Source organism: Phacochoerus africanus, chromosome 5 (assembly GCF_016906955.1).
Source record: "Phacochoerus africanus isolate WHEZ1 chromosome 5, ROS_Pafr_v1, whole genome shotgun sequence".
Classification (NCBI taxonomy): Eukaryota; Metazoa; Chordata; class Mammalia; order Artiodactyla; family Suidae; genus Phacochoerus; species Phacochoerus africanus.
This window is the reverse complement of record NC_062548.1, coordinates 9,133,942-9,153,074: the sequence shown is the minus strand read 5'-3', so window position 1 is coordinate 9,153,074 and position 19,133 is coordinate 9,133,942. Positions and strand designations below refer to the sequence as shown.

General features: G+C 45.3%; 1 protein-coding gene across 1 annotated transcript in view; it reads right to left on the bottom strand.

The window, feature by feature from the left end:
* Positions 1 to 19,133, bottom strand: part of STAG3 (stromal antigen 3) — a 43,383-nt gene that overhangs the window by 8,836 nt on the left and 15,414 nt on the right. The window contains exons 9-32 of the mRNA XM_047779673.1: positions 19,027 to 19,100; positions 17,160 to 17,283; positions 16,605 to 16,703; positions 16,322 to 16,401; positions 15,892 to 15,999; positions 15,524 to 15,638; positions 14,991 to 15,096; positions 14,702 to 14,805; positions 14,091 to 14,183; positions 13,888 to 13,977; positions 13,140 to 13,340; positions 12,952 to 13,022; positions 12,750 to 12,837; positions 12,185 to 12,265; positions 12,006 to 12,098; positions 11,664 to 11,832; positions 11,404 to 11,549; positions 10,572 to 10,673; positions 9,876 to 10,024; positions 9,485 to 9,613; positions 9,241 to 9,398; positions 939 to 1,113; positions 602 to 703; positions 226 to 301 (exon numbers count right to left, since the gene is read on the bottom strand). Coding sequence (XP_047635629.1) covers positions 226 to 301; positions 602 to 703; positions 939 to 1,113; positions 9,241 to 9,398; positions 9,485 to 9,613; positions 9,876 to 10,024; positions 10,572 to 10,673; positions 11,404 to 11,549; positions 11,664 to 11,832; positions 12,006 to 12,098; positions 12,185 to 12,265; positions 12,750 to 12,837; positions 12,952 to 13,022; positions 13,140 to 13,340; positions 13,888 to 13,977; positions 14,091 to 14,183; positions 14,702 to 14,805; positions 14,991 to 15,096; positions 15,524 to 15,638; positions 15,892 to 15,999; positions 16,322 to 16,401; positions 16,605 to 16,703; positions 17,160 to 17,283; positions 19,027 to 19,100 — 2,733 coding nt within the window. The remainder of the gene's footprint in view (positions 1 to 225; positions 302 to 601; positions 704 to 938; positions 1,114 to 9,240; positions 9,399 to 9,484; positions 9,614 to 9,875; positions 10,025 to 10,571; positions 10,674 to 11,403; positions 11,550 to 11,663; positions 11,833 to 12,005; positions 12,099 to 12,184; positions 12,266 to 12,749; positions 12,838 to 12,951; positions 13,023 to 13,139; positions 13,341 to 13,887; positions 13,978 to 14,090; positions 14,184 to 14,701; positions 14,806 to 14,990; positions 15,097 to 15,523; positions 15,639 to 15,891; positions 16,000 to 16,321; positions 16,402 to 16,604; positions 16,704 to 17,159; positions 17,284 to 19,026; positions 19,101 to 19,133) is intronic.

Below are 19,133 nucleotides of genomic sequence, written 5' to 3'. Positions count from 1 at the left end.
ATAAAAAAATAAAAATAAACTACATTGATAGTGCTAAAAAAATAAAATAAAAGTAAGGTCCACACAAAGTGAAAGCCTACTTACAAACCTCCCTCCTCCTCTATGATTCTTTCAAAAGATCCTGGGCAGTTTCTAGGATAAGGCATCAGCGAGACTGACAGAGAGTGATTCTAGATCCTCAACTGCTTCTACTTCTAGAAGAAAAGGACCCGTCACTCTGCTCACCTTGCCTGAATCTTGCCACTCTTCACTGGACTCATTCTGAATTTCCACCTCTTCATCGTCTTCCATCAGGCTCAGTCTGGAAGCGGTAGCAAAGAGCAGGGGTTTTCAAGAACCCCTGAGAATTTCGCAGAGGCACCCAGGGGAGCAGGGTGGGCAGTAAGCAGAGTAGGGCTCCAGGTCCCCACCTGTGCTTCAGTCAGAGCAGCTCTACTTATATCAGTTTTACACACTAGGACTCCATATTATACTGGAAGGAAGTGTTCTGTGGTTAAGACAAGTCCACAGAGACCATCACAGAAGCACTGATGAGAGGAGAATCCCCTCACAGTGGGTGACAGATCTGAAGTGAGGACAGAAAATAATGGGAAAAGCTCACCGGGTCAGTCGGTTGCCCAGCCCAGGGCCTGAAGGGTTGAGTGGAGTCTCAAAATGCTGTGGACTTGAGGACCTTGACCTCTGGGTACCTAAAGGGGGCTGGCTGTGGGAATGAAGTAGGATCAACGACAGGGGTTAAAAATAAAGGGTAAAAAAAGGAGGTAAAGCGGCCATCAAAAAGGTGAGAATGGAGAGAAAAAGAGAAAATATTAAGGCTAAAAAAATGGGGAAGGACCAGAGAATGTGAGAATGAAGGGGTGCTGTAGGAGGGAACAACACGAAAGAAATGGTGAGACACCAAACTGGGAAATCACAGCCAGGCTCTCCCAGGGCTGTACCTTTGGGTAAACGCCAGTTCTGAGTTGCCTTCTTCTTCCCTCTCTTCCAACCCCACCAGGGGCTGCCTACTCTTCACAGCAGTCGAGGTGAGGGTGGGTGTGGGTGGGATGCTGATCAGCTGTATGCTTTCCTCTTGGGATGCAGAGATGTCCTCTCTGTGCTGCCTGGAGGGGTCTGCAAAACAGCAGAGGCTCAAATTAACTGTAGACCAAGTACTGCCACAGATGCTTTTAGCTTTTCAAGACCTGCTCAGGATTGATAAGGGAAAGTTAGGAAAGACGAGAATGGAAAACCTAAATGGCCTCATTATGTTATGACTAAAAAATGAGCACAGCCTATGTACTAAAAAGTAAGGCTTCTAGAATGCTATCTAGGACCTGTCCAAAAAAACTCACTACACAGCTTAGAAAACAAGATGAAAGAGACATAAATATGCATTCCATCACACAAACAGTAACATACAAACCTAAATGTGAGCAAACACTTGAGTCCCTGAGACTGAGAGGTCTTGGTTAATCAATGAAGACATCTGAGATCAGGATTTCATTCAAGAGTTCTACAGTGAGAAAAGCTTAGAATGGCCAAAATCTAGGGAGGAAGCACACAGGCTAAGGAGAAAGAAAAATTGGAGATGGGACTTTATAAAAGCCAGAAAAAAAATGAGATGACTGCAATGTCAGCATAGTTCTAATATGAAGGATAAGTGGAAGAATTGGGGCTCAAAATGTTGATGACTCTCCTGAAGCCATCTAAGGAGGTGGAGGAGGACAAAGAAGCCCTAATGTCTTAGAAAATCCAGGTAATGATATTTTAAAACATAAGTCAAATTGATACTAGTATCTGTCAACTTTAAATATTCATACCCCCACTATCTTCCCTCCCACAGCCTTTTTGGACACCAAAACAAATAACCAGAAAGCGAGCTGCTACTGGTTTAAGCAGAAGGCTATAGAAACAGGGAAGAGCCACACCCATTAACTTGTGTTCCAAAGAAATCTTGGGCCCCCACACAGCTTCTCCTAATCTCCCCAACCTATTATTATTTGTGTAATATCAAAGGATTCAGCTCTGGAACTTCTTGTCTCCATCTTCACTGGCTTCCTCAGCCATTCAGGTTCAGAGCTTTAAAATACCAGCTTCCACATCTAAAGCTTCTGCCTCCCTCCTGCACTCCCTGCCACTTCGCTCCAGGTTCCTATCCCCAGCTGCCTGTCCAACATCTTCACTTGAAAAAAACATGGCTCATGCCAAAGCCCTGATCTTACTTCATACAGCCTTCCCCACTTCATTTGCTATCAATTCTATCCTTCCAACTGTTAGGCCAAAATCCTTGGAGTCACCCTTAACGCCTTTCTGTCTTATCTCCCACATGCACTTTGTCAGGGAGGTACTATCTGTGATATCTTGGAAATATGTCCAGAATCTGGCCACTTCTCACTACCCTGCCACCTCACCCTCCTGCCTCCCCCACCCTCCAGTTCGCCCACTCTCATCTCTTGCCTGGGCCCCTACTGCAGCCCCCTCACCAGTTCCTTGGCTTCCACCTCTGCCCCTCCTATAGTCAGTTCTCAAAATAGCAGTCAGAAGGAACCCCTTAAAATATAAAGCAGATCGCTCTCTGCTCAAATCCTCCAATGTTTGCCCATTTCACTCTGAGTTTTATTCTAGCTCATAGGCTCTGGACTCCCACAACCTCTTTGGTCTCATGTCTATACAATCTCCATTCAGCAATATTGGCCTTCTTGCTATTTTCTGAACGTGCCAGGCACATCCCACCATGGCCTCTGGACTAGCTGCACCCTCTTGCCTGCTATTCTGATATACACCAGACATCCCCCTCACTTCCTTTAGTTTTTTGTCCTTAATTCATGTTCTCTGTGAAGCTTTCCCCTGATCACTCTTCACAATGTTATAATTCCCACCTCACCAGTATTTCCCCATCTTCCCTGCTTCACACCACTGCACATATCACTACCCTACATGATTCTAAAGAACGTTCCCTGCTGTATTGCCAGCACAAGGTGTTCATAAGCACCTGCTGAATGAACAATGGAACTAATCTTTTCAGTTTTATCCTACCTTTACAAACCCCCTGTTTCAGGTAAGCCAACTACATATCTATGTGCTTGGGTGAATGCTTACCTTCGTTTTGCTTATGCTATTCTGCTAGCCCATCATACTCATTTTTCCACTATTTAGCTTATATAAATCTTACACATTTTTCAAGCTCCAGCTTAAATTCCATCTTCTTTATAGATCAACTAAACTTGAAATGATACTTTCCTTCCCCGAATTCTACAGCATTCATCTGTCAATCCCTCTCAAACCCCCAGGAAATTATCACTTACTGGTGACATAACTCAGATTTTCTATAAATGTATCTTCTTTCCTATTAGATGGTAAGCTGCTTGAAGAATTTCATGGCCTCTAAAACACCTAACACAATATCTTGCATATAGTAGGTCCTTAACAAGCATTTGTTAGTTTACTTATTAAAGACAGAGTTTCCTGGTATATAAAGGATAATTTTAGGTGGTATATAGAAACCATTACAAAGTCATGCACTAGGAGTTCCCATTGTGGTGCAGCAGAAAGAAATCCAACAAATATCCATGAGGACATGGGTTTGATTCCTGGCCCTGCTCAGTAGGTTAAGGATCTGGCATTGCCATGAGCTGTGGTCTAAGTTGCAGTTGCGGCTCAGATCCTGCATTGCTGTGGCACAGGTCAGCAGCTGCAGCTCCAATTCAACCCCTAGCCTGGAAACTTCCATATGCCACAGGTGTGGCCTTATAAAGGAAAAAAAAAAAAAGAATCTGGGTCAGACCTACCTGTGGGTCTCTGATGGTCTCCTGGCCAGGGGTAGGCTGTGGCTCACTATGGGGGCAGGACATTGGAGGTAGTGGTCCCAGGAATAATCATTGGAGTGAGTTCCCCTGGAAGCTGCCATTTTGGAAAAATCTGGCCCCACCCATCAAGGGTGAGAAGTCTCAGGTCAAACAACAAACAGCGTGAGAACCCAGCCCCATCCGACAACAAACAGGATGTCTAAAGTCCTTCCAGGCACACAGCTGCCTCTAATCACACCCAAAGACAAAGTCCCACCCACCAGAAAGCAGGCATCAGTCCCTTCTAATCAGGAAGCCACCACAAGCCCCTGTATCAATTCCAACCACATGAGGGCAGACGCCAGAAGCAAGAGAGGCTACAACTCTGTAGCCTGCAAAAAGGAGATCACACAGAAAGCTAGACAAAATGAAAAGGCAGAGAAATATGAGCCAGATGAAGGAACAAGACAAATTCCCAGAAGAACAGCTAAGTGAAATGTAGATAAGCAACCTACATGAAAAACACTTTAGGGTAATAGTAAAGATGATCCAAGATCTCAGAAAAAAAATTGGAGGCAAAGATCAATACATTACAGGGAATGTTTAATAAAGATATGTAAGACCTAAAACCAGCAAAGATGAACACAACAGCCACAATAAAAAATTTACCAGAAGGAACCAATGGCAGAATACTGGAGGCAGAAGAATAAATAAGCTGGAAGACATATTGGTGGAAATCACTGCTAAGGTACAAAAGAAAAAAAGAATGAAAAGAAAGGAAGACAGTCTAAGAGAACTCTGGGACAACTTTAAAAAAACCAACATCAGAATCACATGGTTGCCTAAAGAAGAGAAAGGACTAGAGAAAACATTCGAAGAGGTAATAGCCAATAACTCCCCTAATACAGGAAAGGAATCATTTATTCAAATCCAGGAAGCACAGCAAATACCATACAGAATAAAACCAAGGAGGAACACCCTGAGACATATATTAATAAAACTGACCAAAATTGAAGACAAGGAGAAAATGTTGAAAGCAGCCAGGGAAAAGCAACAAAATAATACACAAGATAACCCTGATAAGGTTACCAGCTGATTTTTCAGGAGAAACTCTGCAAGCCAGAAGGAGCGATATTATATATTTAAAGTGATGAAAGGAGGAGTTCCCGTCGTGGCGCAGTGGTTAACGAATCCGACTAGGAACCATGAGGTTGCAGGTTCGGTCCCTGCCCTTGCTCAGTGGGTTAACCATCCGGCGTTGCCATGAGCTGTAGTGTAGGTTGCAGACGCGGCTCGGATCCCGCGTTGCTGTGGCTCTGGCGTAGGCCGGTGGCTACAGCTCCGATTCAACCCCTAGCCTGGGAACCTCCATATGCCGCGGGAGCAGCCCAAAGAAATAGCAAAAAGACAAAAAAAAAAAAAGTGATGAAAGGAAAAAAATCCTACAACCAGGAATACTCTACCCAGCAAGGCTCTCATTCAGATTTGAAAGAGAAATCAAAAGCTAATTCAGTACCACTAAACCAGCCTTACAACAAATACTAAAGGAACTTCTGCAGGTGGAAAAGAAAAGGCCACAACTAGAAACAAAGTTACAAATAAGAAGACTTACTAGTAAAGCCAAGCATATAGTAAAGGTAGGGAATCATCCGTACACAAATATGCTACCAAAACTAGTAGGATACATGCAGGATACTGCAAATGCATTTGCAATTAAGAGACCAGGAACTTATAACAATCATACTACACACACACACACACACACACACACACACACACACACACTCCTATATCAAAACGTCGTGGTAACTGCAAACCAACAATCTACAACAGATACACAAATAAAAAAAAAACCAATCCAAGTACAACACTAAAAACAGTCATCAGGGAGTTCCCGTCGTGGCGCAGTAGTTAACGAATCCGACTAGGAACCATGAGGTTGAGGGTTCGGTCCCTGCCCTTGCTCAGTGGGTTAACCATCCGGCGTTGCCCTGAGCTGTGGTGTAGGTTGCAGACGCGGCTTGGATCCCGCATTGCTGTGGCTCTGGCGTAAGCCGGTGGCTACAGCTCCGATTCAACCCCTAGCCTGGGAACCTCCATATGCCTTGGGAGCGGCCCAAGAAATAGCAACAACAACAACAAAAAGACAAAAAGACAAAAAAACAAAAAACAAAAAACACAACAGTCATCAGACCACAGGAGAGGAGGACAAAAGGGAAGGAAAAACAACAAATCCAAACAATTAACAAAATGGCAATAAGAATGTACATAAACCATAAACAAAAGGACAACCCCACAGAATAAGAGAAAATATTCGCAAATGAAGCAACTGACAAGGGATTCATTTCAAAATATACAAACTCACGCAGCTCAATATTTAAAAAAAAGATCTAAATAGACATTTCTCCAAAGAAGACATACAGGTGGGGAGTTCCAGTTGTGGTACAGCGGAAACAAGTCCGACTAGTATTCATGAGGATATGAGTTCAATGCCTAGCATCGTTCAGTGGGTCGGGGATCCGGTGTTGCTGTGAGCTGTGGTGTAGGCTGACAGCTGTAGCTCTGATTCCAGCCCCTAGCCTGGGAACATCCACATGCTGTGGGCACAGCCCTAAAAAAAGCAAAAATAAATGAATAAGTAAAAAAGTTTTTTAAAAGCTAAAAAAAAAAAAAAAGACATGCTGATGGCCAAAAAACACATGAAAATATGCTCAACATCACTAATTATTAGCAAAATGCAAATCAAAACTGCTATGAGGTACCACATTACACCAGCCTGAATGGCCACCAACAAAAATCTACAAACAAATGCTGGAGAGGGTGCAGAGAAAAGGGAACTCTCATACACTGTTGGTGGGAATGTAAATTGGTAAAACACTATGGAAACATTATGGAGGTTCCTCAAAAAACTAAAAATAGAACTACCAGATGATCCAGCAATCCCACTCCTGGGTGTCCATCAGGAGAAAGCCATAATTCAAAAAGATGCATGCACCCCATTGTTCACTGTACCACTAATTACAACAGCCTAGACATGGAAGCAACCTAAATGTCCACTGACAGAGGAATGGATAAAGTTGTGGTACATATATACAATGGAATATTACCCATCAATAAAAAGAATATTTTTTATAATGCCATTTGTAGCAACATGGATGAACCTAGAGATTATCATACTAGATGAAGTCAGTCAGTGAAAGACAAACATGATATCACTTACATGTAGAATCTTAAAAAAAGGATACAAATGAACTTATCTGCAGAACAGAAAGAGACTCATAGACTTGGAAAGCAAAACTTATGGTTACCAGAGGGGAAAGGTGGGGGGAGAGGAATAAATTAGGAGTTTGGGATTAACATACAGACACTACCACATATAAAATAGTCAACAAGGACCTACTGCATAGCACAGGCAATTCTATTCAAAATTCTTTAATAAACTATATGGGAAAAGAATCTGAAAAAGAATGGCTATATGTATAATCAAATAACTTTCCTGTATACCTGAAACTAACAACATTGTAAATCAACTATACTCCAATATAAAACAAAAATTAAATTTTAAAAGAATAAAAAAAAATAAGGTGAATATCATCAAAATTAAGAACTTTTGTATTTCAAAGGATACCATCAAGAGGATGAAAAGATAATCCACAGAATGGGAGAAAATTTTCTCTATCTGGTAAGGAACTTTTATCTAGAATATATAAAGAACTCTTACAACTTAATAAAAGACAACCTGGGAGTTCCTGATGTGGCGCAATGGGATTGGCAGCATCTCTGCAGCACCAGTAGGTAGGTTTGATTCCCATCCCAGCAGAGTGGGTTAAAGGACCCAGTGTTGCCACACCTGCGGCACAGGTCACAACTGTGGCTCAGATCTGATTCCTGGCCTGGGAACTCCATGTGCTGTGAAATGGCCAAAAAACCGGGGCGGGGCGGGGGAGAAAGATGACTAAATTTTTAAATGAGCAAAGGATTTGAACAGACATTTCTCTGAAGGAGACATACAATACCTAATAGCATGTGAAAAGATGCTCAATATGACTAGTTTTTAGGGAAATGCAAATTTAAATCACAATAAGATACCAATTCACTAGTCGATGGGTAAAACAAAAGACAATAACAAGTGTTGGCAAGACTATAAAGAAACTGGGGCCTCATATGTTGTTGCTGAGACTATAAAATGATATAGGCCCTTTGGAACACAATTTGGTAATTTCTCATAAAGTTACATGCACAGTTTCCATATGATCTAGCAATTTCACTCCCAGGTATATCGCAAGTCAAAACTTATATCCATGCAAAAACTTACACTCATGAATGTTCATAGCAGCATTACATATAACAGAAAGTAAAAACAACCCAAATGTCAATAAACTGATGAAGTTACAAATAAAAATGTGGCATACCTGTACAATGGGATATTATTTGTCCATAAGAAGTTATCAGGGGAATTCTCTTGTGTCACAGCAGGTTAAGAATAGGCAATGTCAATGCAGTAGCTTGGGTGGCTGCTGTGACACAGGTTTGATTCCTGGCCTGGGAACATCCACATGCTGTGGGTGTGGCCAAAAAAACTAAAAAGTCATGAAGAGGAGTTCCCATCATGGGGCAGTGGAAACAATCTGACTAGGAACCATGAGGTTGCAGGTTCGACCCCTGGCCTTGCTCAGTGGGTTAGGGATCTGGCATTGCCATGAGCTGTGGTGTAGGTCACAGACGCGGCTCAGATCCCGCGTTGCTATGGCTGGCAGCTGTAGCTCTGATTTGGCCCCTAGCCTGGGAACCTCCATATGCCATCGGTGCAGGAGCTAGTAAGAATAATAATAATAAAGTCATGAAGAACTGGTAAGTGCTAAGCATGTTTGAAACTGGAAAGCATTATGCTAAGTAAAAGAAGACATACAAGGCCACATATTATATGATTCCATTTATACAAAATGTCTAGAAGAGGCAAGCTCAGGAAGTAAATTAGTTATACTGTCTAGGCTGAGGGAATGGGCAGGATGGGGAATGACTACTAGTATTTTCAAATGTACACTAGAAAACACTAACACATGAACGTGTGATTTCTAGGATATTACCGCTCAAGATGAGACTATATTAAAAAAGAAAATTTAAAAAACAGGAAAATTACAACAAGTAAAAAAAAAATCATGAAGGTTGTGTAAAAATCTTTAAAAATCGGAAAATAATATGTCAAGGAGGGGCATCCTAATTATACAGATTTCTTGTTCAATCTTTGGTTTTACCATTAGTTTCTATTTTACTTTTCACAGATGTTGGCCATCTTTAGTTGGCTAGGTAAACCGTGACAAAAATGAGTACCCTTAATGATATCTGGTGCTCAATGGAATACATGACCAAACGCAAGACTTTGAAGGAAGCAAAAGCCCACATGCTGCTTTTCTAGGTAGCAGTGATCAGGAAGCGGCTCTGAGCCCCGATACCCACATCCACAGCACTTCACCTTCAATGCGCCTCTTCTTGGAGCGGGGGTAGCCCTGAGGACTGGCCTCTGCTGTGTTCTCCACAGGGCTGAGGGAGTGGCAATAGGTGGTGACGGGGCCCCATGGATGGCCAGGGGCCTGGGAGACACGACGCAGACACTTCTCCAGGTAGGACAGTCTAAGGAAGAAGTGGAATGGAGAGGCTGACATGGTCACAGCCACCTTCTCTAACCCACATCTTTACCCAATTACCCTCTGACTTACAGCAGCTGCTTGTCCTGATGGAAGAGTCGGGGGGAGAACTCTGAAAGGAGCTCCAGGAATGCAAGATTTGGGGGCTGACTGGTGGAGCCAGCTGGAGGAAGCTCTGACAAGGAGAACTTGATGCCTTCCCTTGGTTGAGCAGAATCATTTTAGGAAGATCGTCCCTTCCCACTTCCCTCCCAGGGCTGAGGCATCCTGTCCAAGTACTTCCTTCCTTCCTGGTCCAGGACCCAGTTTGTCTTCCAGAAACTACCCCCTCACCAGCTCAACTGCTGCTCCTCGACATGCCTGCCCCCTCCCTCCTCCCTCCTAGCCCTCCCTGTACACAGCCTCTGGCTCAGCCCTCTCAGGAAGGTTCAAGTACCTTGCCTTCCAACCGATACTTCCTTACTTGTGTAGTGTGACCACAAGGTCACGGTTCTGTAGCTGTTGGGGCCCAAAGCTCAAGGCAAACCTCCTGGCCAGGTCCCTCATCTCGATGAAGGCCGGAAGCTCATTCAGGCCCTGGGGCCCCTGTTCCTGCAGTAGTTCTGTGTATAACTATATCCAGGAGACAAGGCATATGGCACATTTGGGAAAAGGAGAAACAAGGCAGAAGTAGAGAAGTACAGCATTCCCTTTTCTGCCAAGAAATCCTAAAGGGTTCGGGAAACCATCTGCTATTTTTTTTAACTCTTTCTTTCCTCCCAGGACACTGACCCTATTCCTCTATTCCTGATCGGCTGCAGCAGAGAGGGGCTTCACCCTGCCCTCTAACAATAAACAAACATGTCTGTAGTAACTGAAAGGGTGAGAAAGACCAGACTTGGAAAGAAATTAGGAATTCCTTGTCACTTGATTGTTGGTGCTCCCATGTTCTACCTGACATGGGGTTTGTATGGATAGGGGTGGAGACTGCCCACTTAAAAAAGCCTCTTTTTACTGGTCTATTAGTTATGAGGGAGACTGTCATGTAGAGTAGAAATCAAAATAAATTAGGAAGCTTCTGCTCTGAAGGATCTCACATTCTGAAGGGCTAAGCACAGGACAGCTTGTGGGCTGCAGGAGGGCACATCAGGTCTGAGGCTCTCTAGGCAGAAGAGGGTACCTGCTTGAGGCTCAGCAGCAGAATTCGGGAACAGTGACTTCGGTCAATCTGCCTTGCTCTAGTTAATGTTTCCTTGATAATGTCACCGTAGTCATTGTAGAACTGACGGAGAGGAAGTGGAGGAGATAATGTCTAACCACAGGAAGAGACTGTTTCTGCTTTGTTTCATTATTCATAGCCCTAATCATGTCTCCTTCCAAAGGAGCCTTAGGTAGGAAAATGTGAATCTATGCATTAAACAACTCATACTAGATCACATCTCTAGAGTTCAGGCAAATAAATAAGCAGCTCGGCCCTGAGCTCATTTCTTGGAGAAGAAGGGTCGTAAGCCTGCCAGTGCCCCCTGTCATCTTGCACTGAAGTCTTTGCTATTTGCCTCTTCCCACCAAAACAGAAGCTCCAGAAAGCAGGAACTATTGTCTGTTTTGTTCACTGAGGTGCCTGGGATAGTAGGTACTCAAGAAACAGCAATCAACACAATGGTGGGTTGAGGAAACTGAGGTACATTATCTAGGTATCTTGTGAGGATTGTACCCTGGTCCATTCTTTTTTCCTCTTCCTTACATTACCTTATCCCATAGACTAGGTTCAGAGAAAAAAAAAAAAATTTCTGGCCAGGAAGACTAAGACATTTCCTCTCCAATGAATTTCTTTCTCCTAACAGCTTTTTCTCTGTAATTATTTACTACTAAGTCTCTTTGACCTTTTATTCTCAACTCCTATTGGTCCTCCCCCGCTGCTCCTCCTTAAAAGCCTGATACCGTCCTCTCCGCACCCTCCTTTCTGTAGTGTCCGCAGCGAAGGCTGCGCTCAGCTTGGAGCCTTGGTGTACCTTGTTGTAGTGTTTGAAAACATCTGAGGCTGCGTCCATCTCCAGCACCCCATACAGCAACAGCTTGCAGAACCCAGCCAGGAGGCGGCGCCGCTGGTGCAGCTGCTCGATCTGTAAATGATCCTCCTGGGAATGGCCTGGCTCACCTCAAATGCAGAACGGAAATATCAGAATCACAGATTTAGGCTTCCTGCCCTCTGTGCTCGAGGCAGGCCCAAGCCCCCAACCCTTCCTGAGCCCCAGGTATAGAGTCCCAGTACCACTGCCCAGTTCTCCTGGCTGGATAAAGACATGGTCCATGAGGAAGCTGGCTAGCTCTGACTGGAGAGTGGCTTCAGGGAAAAAGACAAGTGGTCTAAGGAAATCTCGTCCCCCTACGATCATCTGAGGGCTGAATATGAGAAGCAAGTCACTTAACAAGACAAAAGCCTGTTGGAGAAAAAAAAGAAAAAGAATGTTTAAAAAGGAGAATACTGACCAAAATAGAAATGACATTGTGATTTCCCCTCAGAACAGGGTTTCCTCAGGCCCAGGCAAAGGTGGGGAGGGGCACGGGCAGAGGGGAGACTTGTGCTCTCCGTCCCACTTGAGTAACCGCTCACCTGCTCCTGGATCTCAGGATCGACATCTGAGAGGCAACTCTGGCAGAGCTCGCAGAAGGCCACCATCCTGCCCTTCAAACTCAACAACTGCTTCTGTGGAGACAGTGGCTTCAGGGGGAGGAATGAAGGAAGACACAGGCTCATATATTCCCATTGCCCCTAATCAGATCCATACTCACCTGGGAAGCACCTGATCCAGAAATGTGGGTTAGCATCCAGAGAATGGAAAAATAAACAAGAGTCAAGGCTGGCAGGGTCACCTGTAACAACCAAATGTTACAAAAATGAGGAGTCAAGAGAGTAAAGGGCAGGCGGAGAGAGAGAGAGAGAGACATGGGGGACACTCACAAAGCAAGGAAGAAAAAAGCAGCTAAGAAGAGGTAAAGTAAGATTAGGAGAGACCCCCGATTCCTTTTCTAGTAGAAAAGAACTGATTCTGGACAATCTTCAGAGGATTCTATCCTGGGTAGGAATACCACCTCTCCCTAATTAAAGTCTCCTAGAATCCTGAGAGTCAACAGCGTCCTTGTCTCTCAGGAAACCAAAGAGAATGGATGTTTTCAGGTGTTTAAAAAAGTACCTCCACCTTTCAAGAGTGGGAAGGAAGGAAGGACACACATGCTTGATCGATCTCTCGTCCACTCCACACCCCTGGGACTGGAACTGCCTGCGGGGGACGGCCGCCTAGGACATAGGGCCCCTAAACCTCCTCCCCTGCCTCCACATCTCAACTTGTCTGCTTGCCTGGTGAGGAACCTCTCCTGTGTCCACGGCCTTCCGGAGGAGTTGGTAGCAGGGCTCATAGAGCTCCCAGCGGGTTAGGTCATGGGCACTTGGGGGGAGGGAGGGAGAAGAGGGACATGTTACACTTGGACAGAATGAGAGGAGGCAACTCCACAGACACCAGAGGAAATAGAAGGTAGGGAGCAGAAAGGGAGCTCCTCACTTGTAGAAGGCAGAGAGGCGCTTCAGAGTGGCCGCCAGACTGTACACCTCATCCTCATCTAGGAAGGACGACTAAGGAAGAAAGAATGTCCATGACGGGCTTTTCCCAAGAACCCAGGTCCAGGTCCCCATCTCATGGCTTCTCCCACATGAGTCTGGGGTGTCCCATCTTGCAGCCCCACTTCCTACCTGCAGCAGCTCTTCAAGCTCCTGCTGGAAGCGGTCAGTCAGCAAATCCACCAGTTGGCTTCGGGCAAAGTCCACTCGGCTGAAGAAGGTGAACTCGGGATTACAGAGCAGATAGAGGGCATGAGCACCAGCCTCGAGCACTGCAGGCTCCGCATGCTTCACCACTACCTCCTGGAGCTGCTGCAGGAGCAGCTCCAGGTGCTGAGAGAGAAAAAAGTGGGAGAAGACAGTGCTATAGGACAACTCTTCCCGAGGGGACGAGGGGTGGGGAAGAAAAGAAATAGAGCTGAAAGCATTAAACTTCAAGAATAAAATGCCTGAGAAAGGGAAAGCTTATTGGTTATTCTGCAACCTAGGTTCTTTTTTTTTAAGTTTTTTTTTTGTGTGTGTGTGTGTGTCTTTTTGCCTTTTTCTAGGGCTGGTTCTGCAGCATGTGGAGGTTCCCAGGCTAGGGGTCGAATCGGAGCTGTAGCTGCCAGCCTACGTCAGAGCCGCAGCAATGCGGGATCCGAGCCGCGTCTGCGACCTACACCACAGCTCACGGCAATGCCAGATCCTTAACCCACTGAGCAAGGGCAGGGACCGAACACGCAACCTCATGGTTCCTAGTCAGATTCGTTAACCACTGCGCCACGACGGGAACTCCTAGGACCTAGGTTCTTGAGAAAACCCAGATACTGGCAGTAGAACCTTCGGCCCTAAGATGAAAGAGGCAAAGTATAGGGAAGGTATCTTCCTGTCTCCTCACCTTCTCCAAGCGCCTGGTACAATAGATATTGAGGTCAAAGTAGTTGAGAAGCTGCAGCAGTGGAGCAACCTTCTCTGCATCAGCTGAGAACTGTGGTGATTGAGAGGGAAGCCTACTTACTACCTGCTACACTGCTCCTCTGGAGGCACTGCCTTCCACCCGCTCATTCCCAGAGGCCGTGCAGTGGGGCAGGGCGGCTCTACCTTGGCCAGGAGTTGGGGGAGCAGGGGGATGAGGTGCTCAGTCAGCTTCACCTTGTCATCGGCCTGGATCTTACGTTCTTTGAGGGTTAAGCCCTGGAATGAGAGTTATTTGAGGGTGGGGGGAAAGGTTTCTTTACATATATTCCTCTGCCCAACAAGCTTATCTTCCCAAGACAGAAAAAGAGAATTTAGCAGTTTCCTTCAGATTTCTTTTTTCTAGAAATGGAATTCTCTGAGGGGCAGAGGAGCACATCCTAACATAAGACTCAAAGACAAGGACAGACAATACCTGTCCAGATGTTTTTGTTGTTGTTGTTTTGTCTCTTCAGGCCTGTACCCTCGGCACATGTAGGTTCCCAGGCTAGGGGTCTAATCGGAGCTGTAGCTGCCGGCCTACACTAGAGCCACAGCAATGCCAGATCCAAGCTGTGTCTGTGACCTAAACCAAGCTCACAGCCAACACCGGGTCCTTAACCCACTCAGGCAGCCCAGGGATCAAACCCATATCCTCATGGATATTAGTTGGGTTTGTTACCACTGAGCCATGATGGGAACTCCCTTGTCTGGATTTAATACTGGTAACCAACCCACCCCCACTCCTCATGCCATACCTTCCTCCCTGTCACCCGCCCCACAGGCGGGTGACCCTCTGAAGCTTGCCGGACACTAGACACAAGGATTTCTATCAGCGTGCTCTCCTGCACATCGTCCAGGTCTGAGTTGGCAGAAGGATGAAAAATACAGAACCACAGATTAACCACGCTCTCGCTCCAAGCCCCCCTGCCTACATCCCCACTGCCCACGACACCTATGCTTTTTACAAAGTCAGGAGAGAAATGTCTCTGGGTTTCCTTCTAGGAGGTAAAAGGCCCCCACCCCTGGCTACCAGGCGGCACACACTCTGGTCCTTCTCCAGTAGCAGGCTTGTCAGACTCTCCCAGTCCTTCAGCTGAGGCCCTGCACAGTCCCACAGGCTGTCTACTAAGTATGCAGCGTGATCATGGAGCTGTGGGAAAAGGCAAATGTTAAGTCACTAAAGCTACATTTTATTTTTCATTTAAAAATTTTTTTTTGCTTTTTAGGGCTGCACCCGCAGCACATGGAGGTTCCCAGGCTAGGGGTCAAATTGGAGGTACAGTTGCCAGCCTACGCCAGAGTCACAGCAATGCCAGATCTGAGCCGCATCTGTGACCTACACCACAGCTCTTGGCAACGCTTAACCCATTGAGCGAGGCCAGGGATCGGACCCACAACATCATGGTTCCTAGTCAGATTCTATTCCACTGCGCCACGATGGGAACTCCAAGCTACATTTTAAAACTCCAGTAAGTGGCTACTAATGAACCATTTTTCTCCTTCCTGCAGTGCTAGCTCCCATCCCTCCCTGCAGGGTCTTATGCACAACAGCCAAAGTGCTTCTTTCCATACATCACCTCACTCTCCACAAAAAAGGACAGGAGAAGGTGGAAGAAAGTCCTCTGGGCGCGTGGACTTCGGCGTCGCTCTCTCCCACCCATCATTCTTGTCTCACACTCAGGATAGAAGAGCCTGGTAGAAGGGACACAGGGAAAGAGCACAACACAGGAGGCAGTAAGGAGTGCAATAATTACTATGGACAGAAGAAAACAGTCCTAGGAGAGGAGTGAAAGAAAGAGGCCCAGAGCTAAGGAAAGCCCCAAAGAGTTGAGAAAGGAAAGGAGATCCCCCCAGGGGATTTTTCTAGGTATGGGGAGCCCTTAGGAAGAACAGCAGCACAAAAAAGGATGGTGCTCGAGGAATGAATGAAAGGAGTCCCACTCACTTCCAGTATAGAAACTCCCCTGCAGCAGAGGCCAGGGCTCTGTTAGAGGCATATACAACAGGATAGATGCTCTCACAGTCTGCATCTGTTAGCACTCCTTCCATGTTCCTGCCAGGGGAAAAGCAGAGCAGATATGAATGCTGTCCTCTAGCACAACTAAGGCTAGAGATGAAAAGGCAAAACCAACAAGGATTAACTCACAAAAAACTTTCAAATGGGAAGTGTGGAAGACAGAGGGATATGGAGAGTTAGAGAAGAAAGGGAATATCCCCCCTTCCCCAGAGATCTCGCACTCAGGAATGACCTCTGTTTTTCAACCTGTACATAAACAAGAGTCAACCTATAATTGGTGGAGGAATGGGACTCTGGAAGGGTCTGGTGCTGAGAAGGTAAGTCTGAGATGCTTGTCTCTCCATGTCCCAGGACTCACTTAAGGATGACTGTTAGTAAACTGACAGCCTCCACTGCCACGTCGTACTCTCGGTCCATGACCATGGAAACCATCCGCTCCTGTAGGAAGGAGAACATTGCTCGATACCTCACTGCACCCATCGCCAAATACTATGTTCTCTTAGAATTTGAGGGATTCCTAAAAAGGAGGTGTAGAAGCAGATACTGGGAGTGCTATGGATATATAAAAGCACAGAAATGGGAAAATGAGGTGGGGAAATGGGAACCACAGAAGCCAAGCACAGGAACACTCCCAATATTACCTTAAATCGGCTGGTAAAGAGCTCCAGGCGTGCAGTCAAGTCTCTGTTGCTATACAGCCCTTTAAGAGCCTTCAGGCATTTCAGACGGACTTCTCGATGCTATTAAGGAGAAAAGGAAATATGAGTGACTCCTCCTCTACTCTCCCCCCACTGGGCCTTCAGACTCCCCTCGCCCATTCTGGCCTGGGTGTCCTCTCATGGCGAGGACTGTGAGATGTCTCAGAGACAACAAACAGCTGCTGTCTCACTTGAAGTCCAAAAGGATCACAGCAGAATTTAGCAAGGGTAATGGAAAGGCTCTTTTGGCCACTGCCCTAACACTTTATTACCACTCCGTCAGTAACTTTCTTGCCTTTATACAGGGAAAGTCTTTCTCCCTGTGGTTTTGAGGCATATAATTTCCTAGACATGGCATCTCTCTCCTAACTTATCCTACCCCTCCCCAATACTGGGGGAATTTTGAAGTTCAGTGTCTTGATGAGTTTGATCCAGTGGCAGGACCAAGAAGAGTTGAAGCATCCTAAGGCCAGAAAGAGGACTGACCCAACTCTTCACCTTATCATGCAGGGTCCAGCCAATATATTTTAAATAGCTGTCAGTGAGGAAAGAAGTACTGTAGCTTTGCATCCAAGACCCAATCTCCTCGATGCAGATAGCACGGATCTCAGGAAGGACATCCCTAGGCACAGAGGGAGAAATTGACTCGTACCACCTTCTCTCCAAACTTACTTTACATCCTAGCAGGTATCTCTTTGTCAAAGAAGAATCTGTTTTCTTGACTAAACACCAGATACCATGACTTTCATTTTCTCCTCCCAATGTGAATGCAATATATTAAAAAATGAACTTTCTTTCTGTAACCAACCCATAAAATATTTGAACTCATCCTACATACCCCTTTTATTTGAAAAAAAATTTTTTTAAGGGCCACACCTGCAGCATATGGAAGTTCCCAGGCTAGGAGCTGAATTGGAGCTACAGCTTCTGGTCTGTGCCACAACCACAGCAATGCCAGATCTGAGGTGCATCTGTAACCTACACCACAGCTCATGGAAACGTCAGATCTTTAACCCACTGAGCAAGGCCAGGGACCAAACCCGCAACCTCATGGATACTAGCTGGGTTCATAACTGTTGAGCCACAATGGGAACTCCCCTACATGCCCCTTTTAAAAACTGATTTTGGAACTTATTTTAGCTGTTGGCCAAACTGCATGTGTATGTTTTTAATAGAGGTACCACAGACATATGATATCATAAAAGATTTAGGTATATAACACAGCAACTCAATTTTTAAAGGTTGTGTTTCATTTATAGTTACAAAATATTGGCTATATTCTGTGTTATACAATATATCTATGTGTATTCTGAGTCTACTTCAAGTAAAGATTAAATCAGCAAAGGGGTTCTGGAAAGGCAGAGGTTGAAATCCAGTTAAGAATAAGACAAAATGGAGTTCCCGTCGTGGAGCAGTGGTTAACAAATCTGACTAGGAACCATGAGGTTGAGGGTTCGGTCCCTGCCCTTGCTCAGTGGGTTAAGGATCCGGCGTTGCCGTGAGCTGTGGTGTAGGTTGCAGACGCGGCTTGGATCCCACATTGCTGTGGCTCTGGTGTAGGCCAGTGGCTACAGCTCCGATTGGACCCCTAGCCTGGGAACCTCCATATGCTGCAGGTGTGGCCCTAAAAAGCAAAAAAAAAAAAAAAAAAAAACAAAAAACCCCTCCTCAATTCTAGGTTTTTTTTCTTTTTTAAATTTTATTGCAGTATAGTTGACTTACATTGTTGCGTTAGCTTCACAGGTATACCAGAGTGAATCAGTTATACATATATCCATTCTTTTTCAGATTCTTTTCCCATATAAATCATCAAAGAGTACTGGATAAATTTCCCTGTTCTGTACAGTAGGTCCTTGTTACTTGTTGATTTTGTTTATAGTAGTCTGTATATGACAATCCCAACCTCCAATTTATCCCTCCCCACAACGTTTAATTCTACCAGTTCTTTACCTAGTAAAAAACTCCCCTTCCTTTAGCACAGTGAAAGACACAGTGAAGTGGGCTTGGAAAAGGCTTGTCAGGGTGTACACCCTCAGAAAGGACCTGCCTTTCGGCTCTCGGTCTTGTCCTCTCAAGGATCAAGTCCTGGGAAGATGAGGGAGGGGAGGCCCTGGGAAAAACTGGAGAAGAATACTCAGAAATGTTTTACCCTCTTTATCTTCTCTCTCAGAAGAGCTTACACGATCCTTTATGGGTGTGGATAAATTAAAGCTAATTTTGAATATTTGTTAGGATTTTTGCTCCAAGTGCATTAGCAATGAGACTAACCAGATAACTCAGGATTAGGAGGGGGTCTTGTCACTTCTACTTGTCACTCCATAACCAAGGACCAAGCTGCTTCAGTGAGAGAAACCTAGTAACTCACCTGTACCGATGTACAAAGACACCCCTGAAGAGGGCATTCATCATTCCTTCAATCTCCTCTTGATGCTCTTGGAGCTGGAGAACAGGGAGAAATAGGTCAAGCTCTCT